General features: G+C 39.1%; 1 protein-coding gene across 1 annotated transcript in view; it reads left to right on the forward strand.

Moving 5' to 3' along the window:
- LOC148314017 (uncharacterized) overlaps positions 1-12,507 on the forward strand; it is a 40,925-nt gene extending 28,418 nt beyond the window's left edge. The window contains exon 2 of the mRNA XM_088267586.1: positions 10,570-12,507. Within this exon, the coding sequence (XP_088123712.1) occupies positions 10,570-11,514 (945 nt within the window). The 3' untranslated portion in view covers positions 11,515-12,507. The remainder of the gene's footprint in view (positions 1-10,569) is intronic.
- The last annotated feature ends 136 nt before the right edge of the window (positions 12,508-12,643 follow it).

The raw sequence follows: 12,643 nt of genomic DNA on the forward strand, positions 1-12,643 counted from the left end.
CCCATTTTAAATTCCAATGTTCCGGTTTTTGCAAAAATATTGGCGTAGGTAAAGTTTACAATGTGTCTCTTTTTTCATTTCGACCTGTCGATTTTATAGTTTTAAAGGCCAATCGATGGATACAACTTGAGTCAAATACTCGGGGTTAGTCTGCTTTGGAATAGGTCCAACTTGATATGTGTATTATTGTGTATGTAGGTACGTTCTGTTTGGATCCGATTTTTGTTTGTTCGGTATAAAGCACACGGGCGTCTTCCGCTTTAGGAACCTCGAATTTGTGAAACCCATACAAAAATTCTTAATTCAGAATATTTTGACGCACGCCTTAAATGGTGTAATGTGGTACAAGTCGGAGCTTTGGAATAGATTAAGGACGAATATCGAAGTATCGCCGTGTAAACTTTCGCTATCCAAAAGTATATAATACTTGTACGAATGGCTTCGATTTTTCGTATTTTTTTGGGAAAAAGAAACAAAGTAGCTTAATTTGATATGTAGCTCTATTTTGTCCTTTTGACAATTTCAACGTACTACAACTTACTACAGTACATGTACAGTGAAATTCTCGTTTTACGCCGGAGTTCTTTTCCGCGACACCGGCGTAGACATAGGGCGTTTGTCCACTATACGGAATTTTACCGTCCGGCACGTCAGTTAGCGTTTTAAAACGATGATTGGCTTGTGCTTTTGTCCATATTTCTTCGGATCCTCGCTCTTGATCGGCGCGTGAACACGTTGCGCGTAAATTCGATCACGCTAAACTGTCGTAGTCATTTTCATTTTTCAAAACGGGACTCCGGGTAGTGGACAAGCGCCCATAGAGCGCTTGTGCTCTACACGGAATTTTACCGTCCGGCAGTCCGTTTTTTTTATTAAATAAAAGCGACTACGACAGTTTAGCGTGATCGAATTTTGCGCCCTGTCATCACGCACCGATCAAGCGCACCGATCCGAAGAAAGAAAGACAAAAGCACAAGCCAATCCAAGCCAATCATCCGTTTTACCATGCTAACTGAAGTGCCGGACGGTAAAATTCCGTGTAGTGCACAAACGCCCAAAGCATAAGGGCGAACGGCGGCTGTGGCGCTTCTTTTTTAACATTTGCGCTTCTATTGAAATCCCAGTTTATCTTCGAGATTTTCTGACCGAGGGCGGTCTAATTCCTCCATCAACTAAATATACTTTAGGGAATCCCACTGCCGGCGGAAAATGTGAACCGGCGCAAAACGAGGTTTATCTGTATTTGCTTGTGGAATGCAGTTCTACATACATGCACTTGGCGATTGTTGTACGTATTAGGATGAGTTTTGTTTGTGTATACATTCTATATAATTCCGTTATCCTCGCCGGGTAGGTACTCTCCGACGAGTGTGAGGGGAAGGGGAGGGGGGGGGGCTGCTCGGTTTCTCGCATCACGCGGACCTATATCCAGACCTTTTAAATTGCGAACTCGGGCCGTGAATGTGTTATATGCAGTTCTCGCTCGCACCTACGTACGGTCCATATGTGCAATTGTGGACGTCCTCACAAAAAGTTACATTTCCAATATTGCACAAAAACTCCTTTAAATGCAAATCCGTTCTGTTTACTGTATTCTATTGAAAAATTAACTAAAGTGCGACAAAACGTGACCAATCATGTGTTAAACCAATATGAAATCATTAAATCGCACCAAAACGTAAAAAAATTACAAGCGAGAATTTCTGATAACTTAAAATCATTTATAATGGGAATTGTAACGTTGTGTTGAGGACCTCCACAGTTAATAACTGCGTCCAGCCTCTCTTTTACACTCATGGCTTGAGTGCGCAATTTATTAGGTCTAGGTAAAAATCTTCATTTTGATCATAATTTACTAGGTGGAAAATTTTAACCTATTTTGTCATTATTGGCGTCAAGTGTTCGTTCCGGACGTTCTTGCGAAATTTTATTTAGTCGAAATGAAATGGTGATAGTGACACTCGGTGTGTTGAGATGGTTTGGGCATGTGAATCGAACGAGTTAAGAAAGGAGAGTTAAACATATTCATAAGGCGAATGTGGTTGGTAATAGAAGTCTGCTTCTATTACCAACCACAAGTACCACAGTGATCAAGTATTTCAAAAAGTTGAAAGTGGTCAGGTTAGGAGTCGGAATAATCAGTGGGTATGTATGAGGAGATGCGTGAATGTGGAAGAGTATTAAACAAAATAAATTTATCCTCGAAATAAATGTATGGTTTTGAAAGGTGAGGAGTTAAAAAAAATCAATATATTTTTTCGCTAAAAATCGTTTTTTTTTTTAAAAACACCTCAAGCCCTGAGCGCGGCCGAGTGCATTCTGATATGAACGCTTGAGATCTAGGCCTTACCGACTGAACGTTTGATCGACGACAACAGGTTTACACACGTCACATTGGAATAATAGGAATATTTCTCGTAGATTACTAGAGTTTTCCGCGAATCTTGACCATTCCAAACGTCCAGTCTCTCGCGATGAGCGCTCGTTCGGATCGAGGACACGAGTGCGTGTCTGGTCGTCTGGTGGAGGGAAGCTGTGTGGTATACGCGTCAGTACATAGTGACAAGCGCGCAGAAAGAGAGGCGACGTCGGTCCTTCGTGGCGTCGGGCGCGGAGGCAGATCGATATCGCTTTCACGCGGACTCAGCTGTCCCTTCAGGCCAGGAATGGCGAACCTATGGCACGCGAATGAAGAGAAAAAAATAAAAGTGATTATACAAAAAAATCAGGTTTTTGAAATAGTACATATATAAATAGCCATGTGTATTTTGTTCGTTCATCAATAGTAAAGCGAATGACGGAAACGAAAGTATGACGACATTCATGCATAAATAGATCGCATTTTTTTAATACTTCCCGCACGGTGCTAGTCCCCCGAGGTATTTTTTTTGTCATTAATACCTCTTCGAATCCTCATCCGCACCCAATGGTGCATAGGGCACTGCATCATATAAACGCAATGTTATCTTGATCGTTAACGTACGAAGGAAAGGTGATCAACCCTCCACTTCAGAAAACCAGTTCAGGGTAGTAGTTAATAAATATAAGAGTTAAAAAATGACTTATATTAATTTTACCCCTCTGGGAGTCGAACCCGGGACCTCCAGTTCGGTAGGCGAGCGTACTGACCATTTGTCATTAATAAGTCCTAATTTTTTCGATGTATTAATGCTTTGTTTATATTAAAAATCTGAAGCTACACAAACATTTTATGCATATTCATTTCCATGACATAATAGCATGCGACATATGATATTGAAAACATTTTTTTGGCACTCGGGCTCAAAAAGGTTCGCCATTCCTGCTTTAGGCTCTCGGCTCCAGACGCAGACGGGTGCGGCGGCGGGCGGCGTCTGGATGCGCTCATTTTTATTCAGGTTGCGATGTGCCGCCGGCGGGAGGGGGTCGGGCGTCGGGGGCCGGGGGTCGGGGGTCGGGGGTTCGCCCGTGCATTCTGCCTCTGCATGCGGCCGACAATGCAAACAACCGCTACATGCACGGGCACCGAGGTCAGCCGGGAAAACTAACCGTCGTGCCGCTTTCCGCCGAGTTAGGCAGAGATAATACAGTAAACCCCCCTAGAACTTTGAGACAGATACCTACCGCGTTATCGCAGTGAACATTATAAGGGGTTAACCCTTACTGGTCCAATGTCGAATCTCTTTCGACATCGATTTTTTCCTCTTAGGTCCTATGTCGGGTGTTATTCGTAATTTTTTTCATCATTAGTATTATTTATGTAAATTCCAAGCTTACATTTTTGTCACTCGTATCTATTACAACAGTATGTGGAGCAGAGGGCTAAATATATTTTTCCAATTGGAATGTAACTGTATACCTAGATTTTTTATTTTAATTTTGGGGGACCGAAAAGGGTTAATGTTTTATATCGTATTTTTATATTTTAACCCGCAGAAATAACTGAAATAAGTCATTTAAAATAAAAAATTAAAACAGTTTGAAAACATTGACCCTCTACAATGTTTCCTCCGATAGTGCGGTACCTATCTCAACTTTATAGGGGGGTTAGCTGCATAATATAACGCCAAAGTACTTTTGGATACGCGCTGTTCCATCTTCCGCAATCGCGGATCTTCAATCGTGGTATCATACACGAAAAAAATGGCGAAGGACATTGGTACCACGAACCAAGCTAGAACACAAAATGCCGAACCCTCTTCTAGTGGAACGGAAGGTCTGTTGATGACAGTCAACAGTCCACCTTCTCCTGAGGAGTTTTACGTGGTTTCCTCCCAGCAATGAGCAAATGCTGAGAAGTTCCTGATTGGCCCACACTCGATTATGCCTCCTGTACCCAACGCAAATTAAAATAAAATATCTTTTAGTTAGAAGAAACAAAAATCCATAAATCTTGTTCATAATAAGCAAGGTAAATATAAATGCGAATCCTATCTTTAAAAAAAACGTGGATCTTCTTACACATCGTTATTGTTCCGACTTCTAGCCTGCCCGCTTTCGGCTGTTTGGCGTATCGCTCACTTCTTTCAAGAACGTCATAAAACAAAAACGTCAATTTTCAGTTTTGCACGTTTTCGGAATGCCCAGAAAATGTACTATATCCCAGCAAAAGAGGCATATATTTAACTTTTATTTAACTTAATATTTACTCGCTGTAGCGGGTAAATATTAAGTTAAATAAAAGGAAGTTAAATAAATTAAATTAAATAAATTAAGTTAAATAAAGTTAAATAAAAGGCCCCTGTAGGGCAGAAAGTGTTTTTGCATTTTGAAGAAAATGTATTGTTTAATTATTATTTTAAATATACTAAATATTTTTCAAATGCAGAAAAAACCTCCAGTTTTTACCTAAATAGGTCTGTTGCACAGTAAAAAATTCAGTAAGTGGCTTGATATTTATTTTTAATATATTGTATTATATTTTTAAACATTAAAAACGTTCTCCTGAAAAATCAAGTTTTTTGATTTATGACGTTCTTGAAAGGAGTGAGCGGTATATGACTATGACGCGCTTCTTATTCGTGAAGTAAATCTGTCACTCGTTCGTCTCAAAATTCGCCATACTCGTGAAAATTTTCGCGATGTTTTCTTCGATTTTGATCAGGGGCTTGCATTCCAATAGGCGCAAAAGCAGCGCGTACTAAGGTACCCTACTCGCACTCACATAGGAAGCAGCGTCTACCCATCAGAGTTCGTCAAGATTTAAAAAAAGGAGTAAGGTTTCATGATTGTTAAATCTCGCAATGACCTTTGTTTTCAAATTGTCTGTAAGATTTGTGATCTAAATTACCCCCCCGCCTACGCGATTTTATCCGACGAACGATCCATCGTTGATTGATCCGCGACGCAGATCCATTGGTGCGGATCTTCTACCATAAATGACCTCTACTACTCGCCCTGATTAAATACTCTTTAAATATTAATCGATTTCTATCGGACGTTAGTGGAAAATTAACCTTGTAAACACCTCCAGCAAGAAACCAATTAGAGTCGATTCAATTTATAGAATATCGAAGATTATCGTTTTTCTATGATTTTTTGATTTATCAATCGGGAATAAGCTGAAAGAATCGCCTTGCCTAATTTTGGCGCCTTCTTAAGTTTTAGCACCGTTTTACTGGAGAAATATTTTGACTAGATGGAAGGTAGGATACATCCCATAAGAGTGTAGGGGATTTGCTTAGTTAGTTCTTGGGGGGGTTGCAATCAGAGGGTAGATAGAGTGCTTGAACATAAAAAAATCATAAATTACAAATTACTGCTGTATTAATTAAGCACCTACGTTATATTATATGAAATATTTATGAAAATTACATAGTCTGGCTGATGGACCGAGAAGGAATTACTCAAGAATGTGTTATGGCGAGGAATGGAAAGTGTCCTTTCTTGGAAAGAAAGAAGTGATAGACCATAATCTGAGAGGTATATAAAGTGTATTACACTTTATCAATACTCAATATGTATTACACTACTGTAGAAAACCTTACCCTTTGGGAAATGTGTAACGGAAGTAACTCGAGTATTTCCTCGTTGTAGAATGCTTGAAGGAATTACTGAAGAATGATTGTGCCATGTGAAGATTTTTTTCTTCGAGAATTTAAATTTTTCCATGTTGTGTATACATATTATATTTTAGAAGCGGGGAACACGAGTGTTTCTTGTGTAGTGTGTAGTAGGTCTACATCTAGCCTTTATCCACTCTCAGTCTCCGGGCAGAGCGAGGGTGCGCGAGTAGGTCCCGCGTATTCGGACTCGGTACTCGTGTACGTACCTCGTGTGCCACTACATACGAGTATATGGTGTACCAATTACTTAGACTTCTCCGCGCAAAAGGAGCTGTGTGGCAAATGCAAACCGTCTGCTTCCATTGTCTTCCTCCGAAAGAGAAAAATCACATTTTCATATGTGTATGAAATTTTTATTTTGCGAGAAATTTTTATTTTGGAATTGATTGTTATGAATGCTTTTATACCGTCGAGTCAATATTTTTCAGTGTTTTTTATCTTCTTCTTATTCAAACCCTTACCCGCACCCAATGGTGCATAAGGCTCTGCATCAAATAAACACAGTGTTATCTTGATCGTTGACACATGAAGGAAAGGTGAACAGACCTCCGCTTCAGGTACTAGTCCAGGGTAATATTGAATAAATATTAGAGTGAAAAAATCAGTTATATTTATTTTACCCCCCTGGGAATCGAACCCGGGACCTCCAGCACGGTAGCCGAGCGTGTTGACCATTATTCTACGGAGGCGGACAAATGTTTTTTTTAGTTTCGTATAATTGGAATTATTACTATGAAATGAGTGATATGTGTTTTTTTGTTGTTGCTATTTTCTAAACGTATTCTAAATATGTATATTATATAAACGAGTATATGTACGTTTATGTAATATGATTTTTGGCGAGTAGCAAAGCAAATAGGATAACGAAATAAGAATTGAATATTTTTCATAATCGTTATTACCGATTTGTCCGTGTTATGTGGATCAGTCCTTCCGAGTCGGGGTTCTCCGATTTCCAAAAAATACACATTGGGACTGTTTATTTATAGTGGTGGGATCATTCGGATGACCGAAATAGTGAGCCGAACGATTGGAAAAATAATGAATGGCTGCTGTTTCTCAAAAATCCTATCGATGTATAATATATACACATTATACATGATATATGGAATTTTTGGGGAACTGAGATTTTGCCAGGTTCATCCAGGGACCAGGGATTTCTCGAACTTGGAACAGTCCTGCTCGAATTGGGATTTCTGGCAACTGGCGACTGGATGTGAGAATGATCCGGTCATCCAGCAGTGATTAGAATCCGGTTACTAAAAGCCGATCGATTGAACAATGGATCTTTTCGGTCATTCCGTCATTTGTTCTTTGATTTATCCACTTGCGAACGAGACGAATAAAATAAAGGAAGATCTAACTTTAAAGCCAAATCATTCTCAACTAAAATATCGCACCAATTATGGTAAAATTATTTTATAAAAGCTTGCCAGGGTATTTTCATACAATGAAATATTACTTTTTTTATTTATTAAAAGGAAAGGTATGTAAAAATTCATATCCGCTCCGTACTCTGAAGAATGGAGTGTGCGAAGAGGTAGTTTTCGAAGTTATTGACGGTACATATTGTAGTTTTAGACGTGTCCGTCAGTGACCGAATCACGGAGAGTTTTGTTCATCGGATCAACGGCTGAGCTATCTACGTTCGCGAACGAGATTTACTCAAAATTGGGATTAGCATCTCGCTGTGATATTAGGTCATTCACGAATGTTACTTGCCAGGGAATTTTCATAGAATGTAACCTTAATATTTTATTAAAATCGTGTCGGCTTGTTGTCCCGTGATTAGTGTCGAGAACTCTTTAGTCAGAGTTTCTGGGTCTACCCAATCTACCAGAATTTGATTATTTAAAAAAAATAATGAGCAGCTTAGGTTCACAGAAATAGTATGAAATTGAATAATTTTTGTAAATAATAAAAACACAAATATAATCGCTTATTATTAAGAAAAAATCAGATCTAGGTTGGGAGGTAGTTTTCGATAAGCCGCCAGTGACCGAATCACTGAGAGTTTTGTTCATCGGATCAACGGCTGAGCTATCTTCGTTCGCGAACGAGATTCACTCGAATTGGGATAAGCATCTCGCCGAGATATGTACTGAAACCCTACTCCGCCATACAAGCCGGTTATTAGTGAATAAATTCCTCGTGCCTTGGGCCGCGGGCCGCGGGCTGCTGCGCGCTGCGCACTGACCGCTCTCCGCCGAGTGGAGTGTGCGAAGAGGAGTTATTTCGGGCAGCGGCGACACTCCGGCCAGATCGCCACCCGAACATTGTCGCCTGGCTATTTATGACGCCTTTCTGCCAAATTACATTATTTATCGAGATTGAAGACTTTTCATAGCGTAAAAAATCCGCCCGTGATATCGCTGCTTCGCGTGAATATATCAAAAAAAATTCCCCCCCCCCTATGATATAAATTTTTGAAGGTAAGGAAATTTAATACTTCACGTTTGAAGGACGCCAAGAATCGTATTAGTCCTTTTTTCATGCGTATTAGCGATATTTAAAAAAAATAATGCCCTACAATTCAGCTTGATTACAATGAGCATTTTTTTAAATGTACTAACATTTATTTTGGTAGTTTCAAGATAATGTCTACGTATATGATATATCTGATACCCCTAAATAAGCTTAAGGAAAATGATCATATATGTATATATACATACACCCCTCTACCTTGACCGTAATGGCAGCGCCATCTGTTGGACGTAACAGCAACACTCGCATTACTAAAAATTACTGATGGCGGACTTATTATTTTAAAAATATTTTTATACATTTTCTTTGTTTGCCTCCTTTTATCGTTGTCTGTATTATGAATTTTTGTATCGTCGATACGATTTTTACGATTAAAACGATATTTTTCCATTTAGGTCTAGAAAAAAAAGGTAAAAATAAATAATGATTGACATTATGAAAACAAAAATTTGTCTTAAAATATATTTTGCTTACCATGTATTATATGCATATCGCTCACTCATTTCAAGAACGTCATAAATCAAAAAACTTGATTTTTTCGTCGAAATGCGATCCCTCAGACGAATGTGTGGCAAAACGATGTTTGATAGATGTTCGAATGATGAAATAACGAAAGAATGTAAGGCTGAGATAAGCATTATCGATAAAATTAAGAAAGGTGTGTCGAGATGGTTTGGACACGTGGAGCATATGAGTGAAGAAAGAACGGTTAAACAAATTTATGGGGCGAATGTAGTTGGAAAAAGAAGCAGAGGACGACCGAGGAAAACTTGGCACAATCAGGTATGTCAAATACTTGAAAGCGGCCGGGTCAGGAGTCGTAATAATCGTCGGGTATGTATGAGGAGATGCATGAATGTAGAAGAGGCAAAGAATGTTTGCAAAGACAGAGTGGTGTGGCGTTTGATTCTCTCTGGCTACCCCTGCGGTGAAGCGGTGTGATGGTTAGTTAGTTAGTTAGTTAGTTACGTTTTAAAAGTTTAATAATATAATACAATGCATTAAAAATAAATATCAAGCCACTTATTGAACTTTTTACTGTGCAACAGATCTTTTAAGGTAAAACCTGAAGGTTTTTTCTCTATTTGAAAAATATTTAGTATATTTAAAAAAAATAATTAAACAATTCCTTTTCTTCAAAATGCAAAAACAACACTTTCTGCCCTGTAGCGGGTAAATATTAAGTTAAAAATATGTCTCTTTTGCTGGGATATAGTACATTTTCTAGGCATTCCGAAAACATGCACAACTGAAAATTGACGATTTTTGAAATTATGACGTTCTTGAAAGGAGTGAGCGATATGCGCACCATGACCTTACATTTTGACACATGACATAATATGACATTCCTTGAACCGACCAATAGAAAAAATATGCACCATAGACAATTTATAGAATATTGCAATTTCTCCTAAAGGTAGTGTTCTTCAATAATTTGTCTCAAAAATTTCGTTAAACAAAATAAAGTGTTATGAGTAAGAAATGTCGTTATATGTTAAGGCACATGGAGGTAAAGAATGACAGCGATTTATTATGTATAAATTATGATTTAAAACAGAAGATGGAATGACAATCCACTTAATTTCTTTATATTTTGTATGGATTTTTATTAAACGGGTGTATAGGTATTATTGAGTAATATATTTCAAAGTTTATTTGAACCACTAAAATATGTGACCAATTTAATTATGAAATCAGTAAAATGTACGGGAATCTTTTAGCAGTTTTAGAGAAAATGGCAATAAAAAAATATTTTTTTCAATCAAAGGATACTTTTGTAAAATAACACTGACACATTTGGTCAGTTTTGGCATCTTAAGTTCTTGATATAAATGTTTCTGATTATTATTATTTCGGTTAATTCTTGGAATCCAGCATCTCAGATTTATTTAGTACTAGATAAGTCAGATCTCGCTATGCTAGACCATATTTATGCATATCTACTTTTGAATAAAACTTGTATTTTTTAAGCATAAAGAAGATATTAGGTTGTTTGAAAATTGGAATATTGTAATCATGGACAATTTTCTTTTCTTTCTAGATTTTGGAACCTTGCAAATCGGAGCCATTAGAAGTGCCATTAAAGAAATCCAAGCTGAGAGAGGAGAGTTTATACACCGCCGCCGCATACATGTACACTTTTGATCCGTACATGCGCGTGAAGATGCTGTACGACCAGTGCCGAAACTACTCACCGTACGGACAGTGGCCTACCACTAACAAACATACCTTCTTGTCACACGAACCTCCGTTACTGCAGCATCCCGAAAAAGTTGTGCGTCTCAAAGACACATCGCGGTTCGAGAGAACATTCCAACCCAATGTGGCCTTGAAACCCCAACACCCGCTCACCCCTCCCAGTTCCGACGAGATCACCTCCTCCACCTCGCCCCCGCCGCCGCCCGCACCGCACGCGCGCGCCCCGCCGCCGCCCGACTGCGAACTCTCCACGGACACGGACGAGGACGACGCGCGCACCCCCTCGCAGGGCCCCAAAGAGACTCGAGACATCGAGATCGAGGACTCATCGCCGGGCAGGAAAAAAGACAGCGCCGACGAGAAGGATCGATTACTAGCCGAACAATCGAAAGACCTGGAGAAGAATGAAACCATAATAGCCAAACAGGCGGAGACTATCTTAGAAAAAAATTTGATAATCGCGAGACAGTTAGAATTATTGAAAGAAAAAGAGGAATTTATATTGAAACAGGCTGAAATATTAAAAGAGAAAGAATTGATAATTACGGAACAAGCGCAAGCTCTGCGGCGGAAGGAAGAGGATAATTTAGGACAAAGTGAAGCTTTAAAAGAAAAGGACACGGTGCTAGAGGACAGTGAGACAGTGAAAGTAACGGAAAGTGACTCTCCGAGTGCGGAGGAAGTAGGGAGTAGGCTAGGAAGTGTAGAGAGTAAGACTAGTGAGGCGGAGAGTGAGCCCAGTGCGCAAGGTACGGTGCGACGGGACCAACACTATAGGGTCGCTTAGCATTATATCTCTCGGTGAAGAGGCCATCCGTTGAAACCAACCCACCTTCTTAAGCTGTATGTAGAAGAAAGACTTTCTATGAAGAACGTACTGTTAGATGTAATATAAATTATTGAGTAATGGAAGCAAGATGGGTGGATTCCTCCGTGACGATAGATCGCCGCGCAATCAAATTGCGAGCAAGCGTCGGAGGGTGCTGTGCCACGAGGCGCTGGCGGCCGCGTCACGCCCCGTGATAGCGCTCACGGGAGGATCGTACTTATGTTATAAACATAGTAATCCCACGTACTATTTAACGAGTTTGATATCTCATAGTCACGCTATACATGAAACAATGTACAAAGTCTTGTATAATCATTCTTACGCTTTAAGATTATTAATATTATTTACTCGGTGAACTTGTTGGAAGAGTATATATAGAAATATATATAAATTATACGATGTTACTTGTTGATTTTTTTTTCCAGATTATTTGTTAAAAATTATATTACTCGTTTATGCGTCAATCCAAAATATTTTAATCTATTTGAAAGTACAAAACTTGAAGGTGCTGTATCAATTGTCAACAGCATTGGGTAAATTATGGATGTAATACATTTAGTGGTAGAATAAACATAGGATTTGTAAAGTACACGCAGGGGCGGCGGGGGGCAGGGGCGGAGCGGCGGGCGGCGAGGGGACATATTGCCCCTTCCCGCGCCGCCCCCGCCGCGCCCCCCGCTCCGCCCCTGCCCGAGTAGTCTGCCCAGTACTCATGTGATCTCAAGGTGTGAGCGTGTTTACCTGTAAGAGTTGCGTTCTAAATGCAATATTGTTAATAACTCTATTTAAAAATGTCAATAATCTAGAACTAGGTTAATGCAACAAAACAATTAAGATATTTATGCAATACACAACATTTGCAAATAACTCTTATTTAATAACAACCAGTTTTACAGAAAAAACGTACCCATCCATATGTTATTAAAATATATGCCCACATTACGCCTTTTATACATTGTTTTATTTATTCCGTTCCTACAAATAGTGGAAACCCTTCCTTTAATATTCCAAATATAAAATCTTGACTTCTCAATTTTGTCAGTGACATCTCTTTTCAAAACATGGGTTAATATTTTTTTCTAATACT

This window comes from Brachycentrus maculatus, unplaced genomic scaffold (assembly GCF_059751285.1).
Source record: "Brachycentrus maculatus isolate JH-2025_06_01 unplaced genomic scaffold, ASM5975128v1 h1tg000003l, whole genome shotgun sequence".
Classification (NCBI taxonomy): Eukaryota; Metazoa; Arthropoda; class Insecta; order Trichoptera; family Brachycentridae; genus Brachycentrus; species Brachycentrus maculatus.